Genomic DNA, 21,079 nt, shown 5'->3' with positions numbered 1-21,079 from the left:
ATAAACATTTTTTTTTTTATTTTGGGAGTTGTGGGAGTGTTAGAGAGTGATACTTTGCATATTAGTTCAAGTTTTGGGGAGGGGGCCAAGGACCCACTTTATTACACTTTTTCCCATGTGCCACATGTATTTTATGACTTGTGTAGAGTGTTACTATTGGTTTCACAGCCTACTAAACAGTTATTATGGACCACATTGTAATTTGGTTCTATAGTAATGACACATCTCTTTTGCATAAAAAAAAAAGAGAAAAAAAGGCTGAAGTTGTATGGATAAATATTGGCCAAAAAAACCAAGGAAAAAATTTCTTTTACTAGGGTTGTATTTGGTTTGATATAAATTGGGCATAAGTTTTTAGGGAATTTCCATAAGGGTGTTGTTTGCCAATATGAATATGGTTGTGTTTTTTTAAAACAAAAACAACTGATTCATTAGATACATCAGTCTATTATCGAAGATGGTGTTTCCTAGATGATATAATGTTTAGGGAAAATTCCCGATCAGTACCTTGTACTTTGGTTCGAGTGACAATTTGGTATTCGAACTTTCAAAATGTGACAATCCAGTACTCAAACTTTCAAAATATAACAACCCAATACTTGTTGTTAATCAGCTGTTAAGTGACATCTGAAAAGTCAAAATTGCCCTTCAAATGCCATTTAATTCTCTTTATCAACCATCTAAACGTTGACAAAAAACCGAACAGTCTCAATCCTAGCCTCTTCTATTCAAAAAAGTTGATGACTGGTTAAAAGGATTTAGAATTTGGAACTGTTTATTTTATTGTCAATGTTTGGATGGTTGATAAAGAGAATTTATATGGGCATTTTTTATTTTTCAAATGTCACTTAACAGCCGAGTAACGGACTGGTTAATGGCAAGTACTAGATTGTCACATTTTGAAAGTTCCGATACTGAATTGTTGCATTTTAAAGTTTGGATACCAAATTGTCACTTGAACCAAAATATAGGGTACTGATCGAAATTTTTCCCTAATGTTTATGGTGTTCTAGGATACATAAAAACAGTTAGAATGCTAACATCCAAGATGGACTCCCTTCAAGTAAAAACTCTACGCACACTGTAAAAGCACATTAATCCAGCCGCACATTCCATATGAATTTACTTAACATGTACAGGGATATTCGCAATTTGAAACATTTCCCAATTTACCGCTTGATGCTACGTGAGCAGAGTTTTTATTTGCAGGAGATCCAGGCTCCCAAAAAACCATCAACAATAGTGGAGTGGTTTATAATTGTTTCTTTCGTTTTCATACTTCCATTTGACCCGTAGACATTTTTATTTTGATCACAACTTGTACATATATCTTTTGTTTCTGAAAGTAGCCTTGAAACAGAAGGAAAACTTCATTCATTCATTATTTTCGGTAACAAAACAAAATAACTTGTCCACTTGGAAACAATGGAGAGGCGAAACTTTCCTATTCTAACTAAAAGTGAAAAAGATAGAAACTTATCATCATGACACTGATAAGATTACCACCACTTGGAAAGAGCTCATGAAAAACCAAAGTTTTTGTCTTTTACTTTTCTATTTTTTATTCTTCAAAGCAATCTGAATCTGTTCATGATAACGTACCGATTAATCAAGAAAAACAACAAAACCCTACTCTACTTTGTTCAGAAAGGAAACAAAGTGTAAATATTTGTATCGTATGGTGAATTCTCGAATATCCTGGGTGATGAGATGAGTATCCAAAGATCCTAGTGGTTGTTGGATGTTGTATTTTCTATACGTGATCCTTCAATAAATCCAGCCAAAAATGCCAAAAGGCTCAGAATCAAAATTTCATCCGATCTTACTGAAATTTGATGCCATAACCATGGCGTTAGGTTTGAAATTTGAACGCTTTGGGTGGTGGTCCAAACTCCAAGAAAAACAGGCCCAAAACAAATCCCTGCTCCATCTTCTATTTGTGTGGCTCAAAGTCCACTCAAGTTTAAAGTAGAAAGTTGAAAGAGAGCCACTTTCTCATTTATTTCATGCACTAGTAGGATAAGGATTTGAAACTACCCCAGGTTTGAGTACATTCATGGTTGATATTGACTGTCAATTAAAACTAAAATTTCTTCACCATGAGCTCGATCTTATCATCCTGAGTATGTTGAATTGAAGTCTTTTTCTAGTTTTCAGATTGGCCAAGTGTCAACTTTCCTTGTTCCCCAGTCCTATCATGCATAGAGTGGTCTTTGTCACTAAGAAAACCCACCTCTTCATTGATGGTTGTTGGTCTCAATGCGATCATTATATTCCTTATTCCCCTTTGATGAGTGTGCCTGTCTGCTCTGAAAGCTTCCCAAGGTTCTAACTTAGTCCATTGCTAACACAAGCATTAGTTTCAATCCCTTATGATGTCTGCTAGAAAGCTTACATGTTGGGTACTCCTGGGTTGTGTGCTGTGACTTGTGAGCAGTGAATTGAGAGGTATAGGGCGTAATGTGATTATGTGTGGTGGTAGGTTCATGGGCTTTCAAGAACCCTATCTAAATCGTGGTCCTATTCGCTTGTAACAAGTGCTAGATCCACTGTTATGGGGTTTTTATAGTTCAGTTCACCTAAAAAATTTGAGTCCCACCGTACACGTGGGATGAATCTGACCATGGATTGATACCAAATTCATGGGCGGGATGTGGTTTATAGGAGGTGGGGGGGCTACTAGTAGACTAAGAGATGGCTGTAATTTCAGATTTCTGAGGTGGAGTGCAGTCTATTTATCTGAATTATTATTATATTATTTTTTCACTACTTCAATTTTTTGGTCTGTCCCCGACTCTTGACCTTTTTTTAATTACAAAAAAAATGTCTCCACCTTTCAACATGTGATGGGTCACTTATTCTCACTGGGGCTTTAGATGGAAAATGACTTGTTTTTAGGATCTTAGGCTGCGTTTGGTAATGATGCAAATAAGTGCGAATGCAAATATGTAAAGTGTAAAATGGTTCATATAAATTGCAAAGTTGGGTTAGTTTTGCATTGACAGATTTACCTTCTTACCAAACAGACTTTTAGCTGAAATTGATGCAAACATGAATTTCAAAAAAGTATATGCTTTTTTTTTTTATCAAAAATCCACTCGAATGCAAATTTACTTCTTTTTTATTGATGTACTTTTACATCTTATTATCAATGTAAATATGCATTGGTCTGTCATTTGTCAATGCATAAATGTAATGTTACCAAACACAGGCAAAAATGAACCTGAACGCAAATTTACCCTGAACCGGGATTTACACTCCATTTGCATCGTTTCCAAACGCAGCCTTATGTACATAATTTTCCACAAAAGGGTAATAACACCCATATATGTTTCAACTATTTAGGTTTACTATTTACAGTTTCAAGATAAGCCAAACATAAGGAAAATTAGGAAAATGGTTCATTTTTTTTTATATTGAAAATGAAAATCATTTCCAATCAAATTGTTTGTTTTCTTTTATTTTACACGCAACCAAATGCAGCAGCAAAACAAGAAGGAACAAATGAACAAAATGATGCATTTAGAAAGCATAGAGATATACTATAGCAATTTGATGTTGACTTGGTCAGCCTTCTTACATGTCTACTTCAATGTCATCTTCTTTTTCTTTCCCTTTTATTGAGCTGCAAAGCTGTTGAATTGGTTTTTATTCTTCCCTTCCCCTCATCCTCAAATCCAAGTCACTTCCATTTGAAACCTAATTAACAGCGAACGTCCTCTTCCTTGAGACCACATGTTCATATATGAGTAGGAAGGAAATTTTGGTAAAGAGTTGTGAATTACCGCCTAAGCTACTGTCAGCCACTGATTATAGATTATTATGTGATAGGTGCAGCGATCCACAACCCTTTCGTTGGAATATAGACCTTCTCTTCAATTATGCCGAAGTGGCAACCATGCAGGGAGTTTGTGCTCTGAGTTGGGGGAATCTAGGACTAGAAGGACGTGGAGCAGAGACTCGATATACTACTGCTGATCAAAAGTAGGGATGACAATTGGGTGAGTTCAACTTGTGCAGGTTGAAGGCCAACCCAATAACCACCCATAACACCTTATCCATCTACCACCAATATCACAGAGTAGGCGCACATCCTATAACTCGACCTACTCCAATTTCAATGGACACCATTGTTGAAGGCTCTTTGCCAAAGGAGAACAATTTGTGCTTAGTACTCATTTGAGAGGGCTTTCATGCAGTGGCTTCTAGTGTTGCAATGCAAGATAGGCCCCACATAGAAACCCATGGAATCGTGTTTGCTGAAAAACCTGAAAAGCCAAAAAATAGGCTTCCATGAGCTGTAGAATCAATTTTCTGGTTAAGCTATTTTGTATTTTCGATAGTTCCTCAGAAGTCAGAAGCAGCTCAATCAACACTGAAGCCCTCCCAAACGGGTCCTTAATGTTGATGAACTGAAGTTGAGAAGATTCGATAATACACACACACAGTCCCACCTTTCTAGCTGATTGCCAAGATGAAAAGATGCACTGGTCGATCAAAAACATAGGAAATCACAGAAATGAATCTTTACCCACCATATCGGTGAACCAGATCTTTCCGCAAGTAAAGGAAGGAGTAACATGCAAGTCATCAGATTCTATCAATATTGGTGAAGGTACAATGGTTTATACTAGCAGAGTGGCAGCACAACATTGAGATAAGCTAGTTTGCATGACACCAGGTTAGGTTTTTTTTTTGGTATTAATCACTGCTTGACACCTCATAGGAGTCGTTACTCTTTTAAGTAAAGAGTATAACATCACATCAATATCTCTTTTTTAACAGAGATGATAATAGTGGGATTTGAACCACTGCTGGGACAATTCATCCAATGCACCAACTGAGCCACCGTTGACACCAAGATGTTTAATAACAAAGAGAAGAGAAAGAATTCCAGCAAAGAGAAATCTGGGAGAGAATTTATAGTATAGTGGCAATGTGGCACAGTGGTAGCACATGGGCAGAGTGATTGTGTGAAGTGAGTTCAGATTTGCGCCCCACATGTGCCCCATGGATTTTATTTGCCTTTACAAAGTTTCGTCTCTAAGGCTTAGTTTGGAAAGAGTACAAACTACAAATGCAAATATGTAGAATGCAAAACCTTGTATTTTGTATGCATTTGCACTGTACATATTTGTATTTGTACTCCTAAACTGAGCCTAAAAGTTCAAGCTCCCAGAAGAACGGGATTTCTTACCAACTTTATTATTATGATAAAAAAATAGGCAAGGTATTATGGTAAATGATGAGTGCCGCCTTAGCCTAGAAATTTAACTTTCGTGATGGCTCTTTAGTTTGCTACCAATCAAACGTATACGTATGGTGTCCAAACAAAAACAGTCGCCGTCACTCGTCAGTTTCCATAAGCTGGCCATTAACCCATTATTTACAATGCTTAATGCAAGGGGCAAGAAGTACCTGGTACCACAACCTGAAAGTTTCACACCGTTCAGGTATATTTGTAACTAATGGATATTTGGCCCTTTTCCAGGTCATGACCGCCTTAGTTTTCGACAATGGGACATCATCAGGATGCTACTTACCTGGCAAATACAAGCTCAGTCTGCAAGAAACTGCCCTCTGAATCATTTCCATTATATGATTAAAAACTAAAAATTCTTCCAACACAATTCTATAGCTCACAGAAGATCCTTCCAATCAGCACAAAAGTATTAAAGCCTCCCTTACAAATTAGGCATGGAGTTCATTTCCGTTCTCATACTCAGAAAATTTTCTGTAAAGATATCCGGTTTCTGCAAATATTTCATTGCATCTCTTCACTCTTAATCACTGCAGTACTTGCCAAAACGTCGACAGAAAAGCCTAACCAGATTTGTAATAGTTGCTTGGAGGGCACAAGACTAAGAAAAATTCTCCAAGACAAAACAAAGCCAAAGTGATTTTCTGCACATAGTGCGGCCGTCAAGCTGTAGTAACAAGACATAAATATGATCCATGCTTAAATTAAACCCACATTCTTGAGTTCAGTATATCCGACACTAATAAGCAATAAGAAACTATAAGGTGAACTATTCACAAGGATCATAGCAACAATCCAGACCTTTCACAAGAATTTCACGGAAAGATTGTACCAACACAGTCTAATGGCCTTGACATGGGGGGCAACTCAGGACCAAAAGATTTGACCTGGCTCTGACACCACTACAGACAGGGACAGACTAATTACATACCCACAAATATATATTCTTTTCTCTTTTTTTTTTTCTTGGGGAGTGAGGCAAGGGGTATCAGGTCTTCCAATTAGTAGACAAAGAAACTCTAGAACTCCACCACCACCAACCCCTAAAAGAAAAAATAAATTGTCTTGCCATAATGATGGCAAGGGAAGAAAAAGACAACCCAATCATCAAATAAAGAGAAGATATATATGGGTACATACTGAATAACCTTGCAATAGTTGCTCCCATAAATAAAAGCACAGTGCATAAACCTCCATACCTGAAAATTGCAGCAAAGGAAAAATGCAATAGAACTTGCATGAGGAGAGCAAAGATCTACTACCATTATTCATGAAGATGTCAACAACCGCTTGATGCCTGTCTTCTGTTCAGATGTAAGCCGGCTGGGGAACTTGATGTTGAACTTGATTCTCAAGTTCCCCTTCTTGGAAGGTTCCTTGGGAATCGGCATTCCCTCACCTTTAACAACTTCTTCATAGCTGGGACTGATGACAGAGTTGATAGGGATGGTCAGATTCCGTCCATCCAGTGTTGTCAACTGTACTGTGTAACCCGTCAGAGCTTCAACCAAAGATACTTTCTGTGTGACAATCAGGTCGTTGCTATCCCTCTTGAAGACAATATGTGACCTCTCATCAATGATAAAGACCAAGTCTGAAGGTATCAAACCTCGCTGCTCATTACCTTTCTCTGGGAATGTGATTTTTGTCCCTTTCTTCCAGCCTGGTTTGATCTCTATTGTCAGAATTTCCTCTACTGTTGTGGGTCTCCTGCAGAAAGAAGATATTGAAAAACCAAGAGAAAAAGTTACTGGTAGACACCAAGAAAAAAATAAGTATTTTTAGGTTGTATATATTATGGTAATTTAATTAATAACTTGTACAAATATAAGAATGGCAATGGAGATGCTTAGGCAACATGAACCAAACCAACCTGTTAAGGTGGATCTGCCAAAGAGTTCAGTGGAAATGGGGCAGGGTTGCTCTTCCAAGAAAATTTAGGATAATACTAAACATACAAATGATAACTATTGGAAAGGTGTACATTCTCAAAAAAAAAAAAAAAAGACACCTATTGTAAAGGTTGTAGTCTTCGGTGGTTAATGGAGCTTCTATGTTTTTTTTTTTTTTGGAAAAAAGTGGGGGTGGGGGGTAAGCATCTCTAATGATACTCTCTCTCATCCACAAATGAAACGCACCTTCAATTGCAATGGCGATAGAAATTTAGCCAAATATGCATGTATGGTGGTTGGTGATTGTAGTCCTCCTTTCAAGCTAAGGTTTCTGATCAAACTTGCTATTGCTTTAGTTAGGGTTTATAGCAACTGCAATCCAGCCAAATAAATATATCTATAATAGTGATGCAGGAGCATCTAATTGCAAAAAAGACTATATATGAATGTACATCTATTTAGTCAGTGTCTTCCTTGGGGCTTGTATGTAAGTTAGGGTAGAGTAGCAAAGGGACTAGTCCATACAGATATAATGAAAGAGTAAACTACTTTAACCTTTCTTCTTTCTGTCATTTAAGGTTTAAAATGTCAATGTTGGTGGACATATCAGTCATCCAAAATTCCAAATATAAGAAACATGTCGGAAATGTTGGAAATATCATATGGAAATATTGTAAAAATTATAGACATGGTGGAAACATTGTAAAATATGCAAAATATAGAATGGTATTTTATGAAATGATAAAGAAGCATAGGCACACCTTTTTAAATTATTGTGTTGTTCCAAATCATTAAACAAAGCTAAGAAACTAAGGTTATAGACAAAAGAATATGTTCTGAAGTTGCCCCATAAACCTTAAGATTCAGAGCTCCATGATAGAATGAGTTAAAGCAAAATTTTAACTCATAGAAAATGTAAATGGTTGTAATAGACCAACCAAATGATCTATTACACAAACAAAAAACTAATATTTAACTTCATGTTTGAAATGAATATTGAGCTAGCTCCAAGTGGTAATCATTTAAGTTAGGCAAACAATAACATTGTTACTTCACATATCCTAAGGCTATGTTTGGTTTGAAGGAAAAGGTAGGGAAAGGCAAGAAAACCTATACAAGATTTGTAAAGGTTTCCTTGCCTTTCCCTTCCTTTCCCTACCTTTTCCTTCAAACCAAACACAGCCTAAGGTCTTAAAATAGACGTAAATATATCATGTGGGTTAACTCCACTAGACTTAAACATATCCCCCATCGGTAAACTTTGTTTTAGGTGGTTGCCAAGGCATATTAAACTAAATATCAAGTGGGTTAGCAGAGTTGTGACCTTTGAGAGGGGCCAACAATTCAAGTGGAAAAGCTTTTTTCACAGTTTTTTTTAATCCATGTTGATGAGGGCAGATTTGGCCCGACCTCGTAACAGGGAGACATGTGGGTGTGACTCGACATAAGTGACAACTCAGCATGGTCAGTTCGACACGTGGACGTGATTCGACATAAGTAACAACTCAGCATGGTCAGTTCGACACATGGGCATGACTCGACATAAAGTGACAACTCGGCGTGGTCAGTTCGCTACAAAGCGACCTCGGGTACCCTGTTACCCCGAACTAAAGTTACTTCGAGCCGAGATCATCCCGAACTAAGATCACCTCGGTACCAGATCGCGACCAGGATAGCGGTACCAGGTCCACTACAAATCGAGCCCGGACAGCTGGACCACCTCGGGACAAGCCTACCTCGGTACTAAGGCACTTCGGCATTCACAACAGGTCGGGTCCGAAGAACACGAGCTCAAGTGATGCTCACCAACTGCCGCATGATAATTCCAAGGATCTCACCATCGTACCCCGTGTCTTACGGGATCGAGCCTTGTAACGGCTATATTAGCTCACCCACTCCCCGATTCAGGAGGAAATGGGCAACCTTACCGGTTGGTGACGTTATCCCCACCTAACACGGAAACGGATCCCATCACAGCGGGGATCCAGGAACTACTCCACCAAACCCGCGAGGACTCCAATATATAAAGGCCTCACCCCCCAAGGGCGAAGAGAGGCATAATCTCTGCTCTCTAGCTCTCTCACAATCTAATACATTTTCAGCTCACAACTAAGAGCTAACTTAAGCATCGGAGAAACCCCGCCGGGTAAACAACCCCGGGTTCTCTAATTCATCTCTTGCAGGTTCATCTAGCCCGTCGTTGCTGGTAGCCAGATCATCTCCTACAGGGAGTAGCCAGATTGCGCTACATCATTTGGCACCGTCTTTATCTCACCTTTTAGAAACTAAAGCTCTCATTTTCTAGTTTCCATTTTTTATGAACTCGAAGACTAAGTAGGAAGTTGATGGAAAACAGACCAAGCAGCTCTACCGACTTTATTTCAACTCGGATAAACCCTCATCAGTCCTTTTCGCGAGGTACCCTCTACAAGATGAGCTCTTCGTAGCTTCCGTGGGAGTTGGCGGCCAACGGTCTGCACGAACGCCCTTGCCGGTCGAGCCTTCCAAGGCTCCCGTGCGAACTGGTGACCAAACGTCAATAGTGCTGCCCCCATAAGTCGAAGCTCCCAGTAGCTTCTTGTAGGAGTGAGTGACCGGCATCACTAACGAGGCTGATGCAGTGCAGTCGTAGCTCTAAAGCGCCGAGCTGATAAAAGACCTCGGCACCGCATAAGACCCAGTCGCCTCTTCGGCATGGGCAAAATCAAAGATCAAGGAGAGTGGACTATGAGTCGCTCCCAGAGCCTAAGGGCTAAAGTGCCGAACTGGCAAAGACTTCGGTACCACATAAGACCCAGTCGCCTCTTCGGCATGGGCAAAATCAAAGATCAAGGAGAGTGGACTATGAGTCACTCCCAAAGCCTAAGGGCTAAAGTGTCGAACTGGCAAAGACTTCGGTACCACATAAGACCCAGTCGCCTCTTCGGCATGGGCGAAATCAAAGATCAAGGAGAGTGGAATACGAGTCGCTCCCAGAGCTTAAGGGCTAAAGTGCCGAACTGATAAAAGACCTCGACACCGCATAAGACCCAGTCGCCTCTTCGGCATGGGCAAAATCAAGGGTAAGGAAGTAGACTGCGAGTCGCTCCCAAAGCCCAAGGAATTGAATCGACGCTTACGAGCTCATCGAATTAGTCATTTCAGGCCAAGAGGAGCAATCTACTCCCTTCATCGAGTTACGTTCAACTCAGGAGTGGGGGACAAATGATGAGGGTGGATTTGGCCCGACCTCGTAACAGGGAGACGTGGGCGTGATTCGACATAAGTGACAACTCAGCATGGTCAGTTCGACATGTGGACGTGACTCGACATAAGTAACAGCTCAGCATGGTCAATTCGACACATGGACATGACTCAACATAAAGTGACAACTCGGCGTGGTCAGTTCGCTACAAAGCGACCTCGGGTACCCTGTTACCCCGAACTAAAGTTACTTCGAGCCGAGATCATCCCGAACTAAGATCACCTCGGTACCAGATCGCGACCAAGATAGCGGTACCAAGTCCCCTACAGATCGAGCTCGGACAGCTGGACCACCTTGGGAAGAATCCACCTCGGTACTAAGGCACTTCGGCATTCACAACAGGTCGGGTCCGAAGAACACGATCTCAGGTGATGCTCACCAACTACTGCATGATAATTCCAAGGATCTCACCATCGTACCCCGCGTCTTACGGGATCGAGCCTTGTAATGGCTATATTAGCTCACCCACTCCCCGATTCAGGAGGAAATGGGCAACCTTACCGGTTGGTGACATTATCCCCACCTAACACAGAAACGGATCCCATCACAGTGGGGATCTAGGAACTACTCCACCAAACCTGCGAGGACTCCAGTATATAAAGGCCTCACCCCCCAGGGGCGAAGAGAGGCGTAATCTCTGCTCTCTAGCTCTCTCACAATCTAATCATTTTCAGCTCACAACTAAGAACTAACTTAAGCATCGGAGAAACCCCGCCCAGTAAACAACCCCGGGTTCTCTGATTCATCTCTTGCAGGTTCATCTAGCCCGTCGTTGCTGGTAGCCAGATCATCTCCTGCAAGGAGTAGCCGGATTGCGCTACATCACATGTTCTGTCTACAAATAGATCACTAAGAAGTTGTCCACTAATACATTCTCAAAAAAAAAAAAAAAACACCTATTGTAAAGGTTGTAGTCTTCGGTGATTAATAGAGCTTCTATGTTTTTTTTTTGGAAAAAGGTGGGGGTGGGGGGTAAGCATCTCTAATGATACTCTCTCTCATCCACAAATGAAACGCACCTTCAATTGCAATGGCGATAGAAATTTAACCAAATATGCATGTATGGTGGTTGGTGATTGTAGTCCTCCTTTCAAGCTAAGGTTTCTGACCAAACTTGCTATTGCTTTAGTTAGGGTTTATAGCAACTGCAATCCAGCCAAATAAATATATCTATAATAGTGATGCAGGAGCATCTAATTGCAAAAAAGACTATATATGAATGTACATCTATTTAGTTAGTGTCTTCCTTGGGGCTTGTATGTAAGTTAGGGTAGAGTAGCAAAGGGACTAGTCCATACAGATATAATGAAAGAGTAAACTATTTTAACCTTTCTTCTTTCTGTCATTTAAGGTTTAAAATGTCAATGTTGGTGGACATATCAGTCATCCAAAATTCCAAATATAAGAAACATGTCGGAAATGTTGGAAATATCATATGGAAATATTGTAAAAATTATAGACATGGTGGAAACATTGTAAAATATGCAAAATATAGAATGGTATTTTATGAAATGATAAAGAAGCATATGCACACCTTTTTAAATTATTGTGTTGTTCCAAATCATTAAACAAAGCTAAGAAACTAAGGTTATAGACAAAAGAATATGTTCTGAAGTTGCCCCGTAAACCTTAAGATTCAGAGCTTCATGATAGAATGAGTTAAAGCAAAATTTTAACTCATAGAAAATGTAAATGGTTGTAATAGACCAACCAAATGATCTATTACACAAACAAAAAAATAATATTTAACTTCATGTTTGAAATGAATATTGAGCTAGCTCCAAGTGGTAATCATTTAAGTTAGGTAAACAATAACCTTGTTACTTCCCATATCTACAATATTGTCACCAACTTATGTTATAATACTATCTCTTGGACTCCACATAGTACTGGTAGTGTTCACTGGGGAATATGTCGATTCTGGTAAAATTTAATGTTGCTACCCATGGATGTGGAAATGGAAATATGTCGCAGAAACTCTCTTGTACTCCACATAGTGCTCATAGTGTTCATTGGGGAAATGTCGATTCTGGTAAAATTTTTTTGATGAATGGTCAATTCTGGTAAAATTTCGTGTCGTTACCCATGGAAATGGAAATATGTCGTGAAAATATTAGGGAAATTAGGGACATTTTAAACCAATGGTCATTTCTTCTTTATTCTTTTCTAATAAATGGTCTAAGCAGAATAGCTGATATCAATAAATTCAATATATAAATAAAATCTGCAGTGCCCCTTTCATTATTCATACTCAACCACTAGGGGGCTTTGGCCTGCATATCAACCTATATATATGAAGCCCCCTGTGCAAAGAACTCTTCAATAATCAAAGGCCCAAAATTCTAATCGAGCAAATCAGAAAAAAACTCTTATACACATGCTGTTGCTTCACCTCACTCAATTGTAGAGGTGATTCACAGGCATCTCAGACTGCATAATCATGTGGGCCTAAGGCAAGGTTTTGTTGTAACAGTCCAGATCAGGCTGCTAATAGCCTGGTCAAGGATAGGTTGGCTTGGAACCTCAAAGTCAACAAGCTCAGACCATTCCAAGGCTACCTATGTCTTACCATTAAAAATAAAATGTTGTGTAAAGGTTTACTTGTTGGATCATTATAAACAATCTAGAAAACCTCCACAATGGCAACTCATTTTAAGCTCTAAGACCAATTGATGATGGTATTCAAGCTCCAAGAAGGCCACACCTTTGGGTTGGGTTAGGGTTGAGGAATTCAGACTGGGCTTTGTTAGGGCTGGCTACTTTAGTTTGAAGGTTGGGTTAAGGTTAGCATAGGGGATTTGACATATCAGGTTTGACTAGAATTGCCCTCAACCCAAAGTAACCAGGACCCAATTAGATTCCCCAGGGCAAGGGCAGAACCAGCTCAATGTGCCTTGCATACTTTGCCCAAACCCAGCCCAACCCAGTGAATGCCTCCCAGCCAACTTCCAAATAAGCAAAATCAAACAAACAAACAAACATGGGAACCATTCAGTCAAGGGCTGCTCATACCATCAATTAGTTTGGGCCTAAATGTGTATATGTATCCTGCCATGCATACACACATTCAAAAACCATTGTACACAGAACTGAGCACAATCACCATACTTAACTAAGAAAAACAAGCTCACGAGATCAGATAATCCAGTCAGTTTTACTGTGTTTCCAAACCTAAAATAGTACAAATTTCTAGTCACTTCAATAGAACCAAGAAAATTATAAGGTCCATGCGTCCATTTTGGCAAAACTTTGAACACTATAGAATGGAGGCCATACAATATTGTCCAGCATAAGCTTCAGTAACATAGAGTGGAAATCAGCCCATAAATTTTCAAACTCCAGGTTGAACTTGAGATTAAAAAAAAAAAAATCCAACTGGCAAATGATCACGATTCTTTTTAATTAGTAAGGGGCAATTACCCAATGTTGGTTTCAACCATCCAGGGTCTTGGGAGGGGTGGATTGGGTACAGGTGTAAGCTTTGGCATTTTTTCCTGCAAAGTGGCTGCTCTCATACTTGAATCCACATTCTCATGCTTGTCATCCCCAGATTTTACCACTGCACCGAGTAATGGCCTTCTTTTTAATATCAGTAACAGGAGAAAATCTATCAGGACATCTAGATTATTTTGCCAGTCCAAGAAAGTGATATGCATAGACAAGTCAATAAGTTTGTCATTATCCACAATCTTGATATAAATTTCAATCACCATGCATAGCCAAGTAAATGTTCTCTGCCCCGAATACCAACACCTGGGCAGACAGACATGAAGATCTGTCATGCCTGCCCTAATAATGCCCAGTGTTGACCATCAATAGGATCATATAGCTTTTGATTGGACAATTCATAATATCCTTTTTATTTACATTAGTAACCAAAATGTAATTAAAATAGAACACGATGGAATAAAGACATAAATATCAAGTTCCCTAAAGTTAATGATGCCCAGATACCTGTACAAAGGTGTGAATCATGTTGGATACTTCAACTTTTAGTTTAAATTTTGTATCAGATACCATATCCAGCCGTGTCCTTTGTCATATCTGGGCAAAGAATAGGGAAATACAAGAACAAATCTCACTTCTAAAACGAAACTAACTTAACAACCGCATACAATTTGATACAAAGATCAGCAGATGTGTATGGCAGACGCACCAGCAGAATGGGGTATTAATGGGGATTCTTTGTATTGGGATAACATCCAAAGGGAACCTGAGGACATATTCAGTCAAACAAGAGGGGTTCTGATGGATTATGCAGCTGGGCTACCCTAATCTCACTTTTGGGGGGTGCCTGGCACAACTCATTTGTTTGTTTTTACAAATTAAATATGCTACTGTGTTAACAATCAAAAGGGGAAGGGGAAGAAACTAGTAACAATGTCATGTGATTTTCTTTCTTTTTTTATCAGTATATTAGAAATGAAGCTCAATGGTGCAAAAAAGACATACAAGCAATGAGAGATAAACCCTTTTCTCTCTCTCCCCGAAACAACTTTTCTTCTTTTTACAACCGTGCCCAAAATAACTGATCTCTACCCACCCCTTGTTTAGCAGGAGCATCAGCAAAGGAATTTCCACTCCTTTTGACCCATCGTATTCTCACTTCCATATTTTGTATGAACCATTTGAATTTCCTCCTTTCGTTGTTATAACTCCACAGTTTTGCCTCCTCACTTAGTAACCATCCCACAACCAATTTGGATTTTAGAGTCCCCTTCAATAACTAAGTTTCTAATGTTCAAAGATCTCACCCTCTTTACTCCTTCAGATAATGCCAAAATTTTAGTTATTAGAGAATGTCCTATTCCAATAGGGCCAGAATAAAAAGCCAATATTTTTTTCTCTCTTCATCCCTAAACATTGCTATTCTTGACATACCCAGGTTACCCTAACTGCTTCCATCAAAGTTGAGCTTTGGTGAGACCAAGTAGGAATGCTAATATCCTTAATTGGAGCAAAATTTGCCAATTCCTTCCAGTTTAAGATGATGTCATTCACTGAGACAGAAGAAAAGATGTCCAAAGATTTCAGCCAATGGGCCACTCTAATTGTAATAGTCTCTATGGTGGCTTCTTTGCTTCTCTCCTTATCCATGAAAATTCCTTGGGTTCCTTTTTTCCCAAATAGTCCAATAAATAGCAGCCCTTGTGCACCTCCACATACCCATTCCCCTTTTCTTTTGCCCACCAAAGAAGGAAAAGTCAAACAAGCTTCGCACGACAGCTGTGGGATTCCACCTACACCCAAACAAGGAGAAGAACCATTCTCGGAAACATAAAACAAAAGGACAGAAGATTAATAATTGATAGCAAGTCTCACCATTGGCTTTACACAATACACACCAGTGAGGGGATAAGCACCAATTAGTTCTCTTTCTTTGAGCAGGTCATAGGTATTAATTCTTCCATGAATAACTTCCTAGCAAAAAGCTCTAATCTTTGGTGGAATAGGCTTACATCAAATCTCCTTGACAGGAAAAGGTTGACCAATGCTAGATTTATGCAGAGTTAAAACCTTGAAAAAGGAAGCAAAGGAGGAGCTATAGAAAGAGAGAGTCCAGATTCTACTATCATGTTTAGAAGGATCCAAGCACCCCCCCCCCCCCCATCAAGGATTTGAAGTAAAGCCAGAACACTATTTAGCTCACAATCCTAAAGCCCAAATCCCAGTCAACCCCAAAACTTGAATTAGAAGGAACAACAAATGAGGATAAAGGCTCATTTTTTAGGTCAGAAAGTGCAAAAAGAGAGGGGAATTGTTCCTTAAGAGGGGAGCTCCCAACCCAAACATGTTCCCAAAATTTAACAATGTCAAGTAATGGATGGTTTCTCCTACATGGGAAGCACTTATGGGAAGATAGGATCCAAGTTATACACTTACATTGGAACATTTCAACCTGTTTAGTTAATGTTATCATCATCCATTTTAATGTTAGTTTGAGAATAAACCCAACTTGGTTTCAGTCAAATCTCAACCTCAAAGCCTACCTTGCTTAGCTAAACAAGCCTGAGTCAAACTTTGATAACCTTGGCTTGTTTAGATATATCATCATCACCATTGTCTACACCAAGCCTTCAACTGTCTAAGCCCAAGACTAGAAAAAATTAGGCAAAATGAACTCAAGCTATCCACATGGTTGACCTGAGGCTAAGACTAAGGGAAATGTTTGGAGAGTAAGCACAGATTATGTTAGAAGTCAGATACCACAGCCTTTGCCTCTAATCAAGTATAGATCCAAGGGCCATCCACTAAAGAGGAAAATCAAGATGATGCAACCTGGCACTCTCCTATAATTAAATTCCAATAATTGAAAGAACAGATCAATCTGAGACCTTGAAGAAGATCAAGCATCCCAGCCCTCAAAGGAAAGCCAAAACCAACTGAAACTGAGTAACTTAACAACATCCCTTATAGTGCCCCCTATTTCTGATTGCCCATAACCAAGTTAATTATAGCCTTATAGGTCCACATCCATGTCCAAGTTCATCAACATGGGGCCATTAGTCTTTTATGACATTCTACTTCAACAAGAAAAATAATAATAAAATTGCAACCTAACTTCCATTGAGTGTTAGTTTCATAGCAGGCATTCCCTTCATATAAACAATTGCTCTCTTTTGAAGGAGGGCAGCAATGCAATCTGATTTATCATGGTTTTCTAATCTGGAGTTCCTGATCCATATTTTATTTTCTATAGAAAAACAAAGATTTTTCTGCAAAACAATTGGCATAGAAGAAGTATTGAAGACCTGAGCAAAAAAAGAAACAATAATGAAGAATCAAAACTAAACAACTCTATATACACCCCCCCCTAAAACAAAAGTTGTTATACAAAAGTCCCTAATAAATGCAACCCAACCAAACTAAAAGCAGCCAAAGAAAACAGTATTTAGTCCACCACACCAAACCAGACAGTCAGCTCATAACCATTCCAACCAATTCCAACCCCTTCTCCTCCCTGAACTAGTGTTTTAAAAGTGCAAGGCACAGGGGCCAATTTGCACCCGAGGCGCAAGGCAAGGGAAGCGCCTTTTTAAAGCAAGGCGCAAAAATACAAAAGAAAAGGTAAAAAATAGAAAAAATGTCAGAAATTTCAAAAAAATCCAAAAAAATGCAAAAAAAAACATAATATTAATAAAAAATATAAACTTAAGTTTTAAAATAAATGTTTTAAAAAATATTATCTAAAATTCAAATGCATAACCATAACATGTAAAGCATATTGAAATGAAAATTTAATAATGAAATCAAACATATAAAACATCTTCAAGCATGTAAAACCCACAATCTCTTTTTTTCCTCAATTGCACTTCTACAAGTAGCTAATGTGATGTAAAACATATTAAATTCCTGATTCTACGAGTCACCTTTGTGCCATGCCCCCAATACAGCCACTAGGTTCAAAAAACGCAAAAAAAAAAAGCGTAAAATTTTCAAAAGGCACACGCCTGGGCTAAGGCGCAAGGCGCACCAGGCGTGCGCCTTTTGAAAGTGTTGTGCCTAGGACCTGGGCCTGGGCAAGGTGCCTACCCTCACCTGTGCGCCTATGTACACCTTTTAAATCACTACCTGAACCTAGAGCTTCTAACCTGGTGCGCCTTTTGAAAGTGTTGCACCTAGGACCTGGGCAAGGCGCCTACCCTAAAATGCGACTCGCTTGTGCACCTAGGCGCGCCTTTTAAATCACTGCCTGAACCTAGAGCTTCTAACCAAACCTCACTCCAGCTTCCTGCAATCCCCATCTTTCTTTTTTTGATAATTTCCTGGATTCCCCATCTTGCACCACCTCTTGCTTCAATTCGAATACATCCCACTTGATAAGGTTAAAACCTTTATCCAATTAGGCTCAACATTAATTCCAGTCATATCACTATCCTCGTCTTCCAATCTCCTAAATGTTTCTTCAGCAAAGGTACCACCACCCAAAGAGAACATTCCAACCAACTTGGCCAAGTGAACGTCCAAAAAGTACCACCTAATATACTTCATATGTCCCTTCTTTCACAAATGCAACCATTACATATTCTTTGCTTCTTTAGTGTTAGCTATTCATCCTTTCAACTTCTTGTGCCACATTATTTAGATTTAACACATTACTAATGTTTGAACAGGGCAGAAAAGGGGGAAAAAAAGAAAACCTAAATCCCCACTGTAATTGCTTGAGTTCATTTTGTATCTAATTGAGTGAAACTGCAATGATCCCAAATCATATCCACTTTTCCCATCACCATGTGTTAACCAGGATCTTCTTTATCTGCAAAGGAAAAAAATTACTAAGCAACTAAAAATGAAGAGTATAGAAAGCCCTTTAATGAGTGAGGACTAACCCTCGAACCTTAACCAAAGGGTAGCCAAAGAACTAAAAGCAGATAAAAAACAATAACAAACCATCCCAAGATCATGTCTACCGTATAATAGCAGATTGGAATAACTCACGTCTGTTGACTCCCTATCTTGTTAAATTATCAGCCAGGGGGTCCGAATATCTTGGAATCCATCTAAACATGATGTTCGCCTAGAATGCCAAAGATCTAGCCGCACAAATACTATGTCTAAGCATCCAGGGACCATCACAACCCTCTCTCACCCATCTGATCAAAACCTAATTCGTAGAAGGTTATCCTTCTACTTTGTTTCTAATGGGAAATTTGTTTTAAATATCACCAATCTTGTAAAATATTCCTGAATATAAAGGACTTCAACTCTACTTGATTGGATCATTGGAAGAAGGTTATCCTTTTGTTTTCAAGTTTAGAAAAACTGAAGAAAAGCTAACAATAGCAAAGAGATGCTCTTAATGCAGATGAAGCTTTCATTAAATTTTATAAAGCCAAAATAGGAAAAAGAATCTATCTAGAAATAGCACAATAGGTTTTATAAGGAATTCTAGCACCATGGGCCCACTCAATGTTCCTTCATGTCTGGGACATTCATAGTGCTAATGAGCATTTCTCTAGGATCAATTTGTAGTAAATCTTGGAGATTAATGTGGAAAGATATGGTGAAATCCATCAATATTTAAATTGGAATAATAAATTATAAAATTCAAACTAGGACTAAAAGTACTTCCTAAAAGGGACTCAATCATGGGAAGCAAATAATTTTGGAACATATCTGATCTGAATCATAAGATCCAAATTGAATATTTCTTCCATAGTTCTGCCATCAAATAAACCAGATCCTCTATAAATTTTCTATTTCATCAATGATAACTAATTTTTTCCTCTGTGGATATCAGAGATCTTATTCTAAAACAAAATAATACAAGCACAAAATTATAGAAAAGAAAATTAAACAGAGAAATATGAGACAACCAACTGCATAGCTGCATTACAATCGATCAGCAATATGTTTCTTTCTCTAGGAATATGAGGATTTCCAAGTTCCAAGTTTCCAACCATGTCAAAATGATTAGTCGAAGAAGCCCATGCAAAGGTATTACAAATGCATCTGTACTTCAATTAGCCTGTTTTCGATTTTAAAATCATATCGGTTAATGTAAGGTACCCATGAATTGCGAATCCGACAAAGAATTATGAAGAAAAGAAGAAAAGAAACCCACCCACTGGAATCAGCAACTTCCCTCGAAATCTTCATCTTCTTGGTCGTCCCTTTGTACAAATCCTCCAAACTACAGGGGAGTGTCCGCTCAATTGGAGGTGCTTTACGTGGTGCATTAGCAGAACCTTCTCCTGCTCCGCCCCTAAATGAAGCAAAAATATCCTCAGCAAACATGCTTCTCGGAAAAGCTGAGCCACCGGCGCGCGACCCACCCATGTCTCCCATCCCTCCGAATGGACTCGAAAAGCCAAAGAACTCAGAAAATATGTCATCGGCGCTCCTCGGGTTAAACCGAAACATCGTGGGGCCACCGGCATCGGACGTGGCGAACCCACCGGCGCCTGGAGGTGGGACCTGACCCTTGAGACCTTCTTCGCCATACTGGTCGTAGACTGCTCGCTTTTGTGGATCACTCAGAACCTTTTCAAATAACAATAAACAAATAAACAAGTAGATAAACAAACGAGGGCGGAGAAGAAGGAATAGGATTGACGATTGAGAGTTATTACATCGTAAGCTTCAGAGATTTGCTTGAATTTGGCCTCGGCTTCTTTCTTGTTGTTAGGGTTCTTGTCTGGGTGCCATTTCATGGCCAGTTTCCGATACGCCTTTTTCAAGTCATCTTCCTTTGCATTTCGGTCAACCTGTAAAATCTTGTAGTAGTCCACCCCCATCTCTCTCCCTATCTCTCTCTGTATGTCTGTCTCTGTCTCTGCGCGCGTTTGCAGTTTGGCTTATCTGAGTTTTTTTGGCCGGAAATTTCCACTAGGTGCGCTGGTGCGGGACTGGAGATAGCGAGAAAGAAGGGGCCACGGGGAAGGAGAAGGAAGCGCAAGTCGGGGCTTAGAAATGGGCCCGAAGAATCCATTTAGACCCATAAGAAATGCCAAGCCCAAATCTCCTAGAAGTCTTCTGGCCCATGTAAGTTTTAACAAATGGATGTCTATCTCACGAGATACCCGTATTAAATTGGTTTTTCGTGTATTGTCACATATCCACAGTCGCTTTTGTTGGTACTATCTACGGGTGAGCAAATGGATAGGTTCTACTAACTGGCCTCAAGTCAGCTTTGAACTGATCCTACTTAATTTGTTATAGAATAGGGTCTGATTTCAAATT

At 39.3% G+C, this 21,079-nt stretch overlaps 1 protein-coding gene across 1 annotated transcript; it reads right to left on the bottom strand.

The window, feature by feature from the left end:
* Positions 1 to 5,564: 5,564 nt before the first annotated feature.
* Positions 5,565 to 20,802, bottom strand: LOC104594898 (uncharacterized). Its single transcript, XM_010255443.3, has 3 exons — positions 20,470 to 20,802; positions 19,962 to 20,380; positions 5,565 to 6,970 (listed from the first exon to the last, which is right to left on the bottom strand). Exons 1-3 carry the CDS (start codon positions 20,632 to 20,634, stop codon positions 6,529 to 6,531), a joined length of 1,026 nt encoding a protein of 341 aa, XP_010253745.1. The 5' UTR covers positions 20,635 to 20,802; the 3' UTR covers positions 5,565 to 6,528.
* Between the last annotated feature and the right edge of the window lie 277 nt (positions 20,803 to 21,079).

Source organism: Nelumbo nucifera, chromosome 2 (assembly GCF_055504915.1).
Source record: "Nelumbo nucifera cultivar China Antique chromosome 2, China Antique-T2T, whole genome shotgun sequence".
NCBI classification, from domain to species: domain Eukaryota; kingdom Viridiplantae; phylum Streptophyta; class Magnoliopsida; order Proteales; family Nelumbonaceae; genus Nelumbo; species Nelumbo nucifera.
Note: the sequence above shows the minus strand (reverse complement) of the source record. Positions and strands in the feature narration are given on the sequence as shown.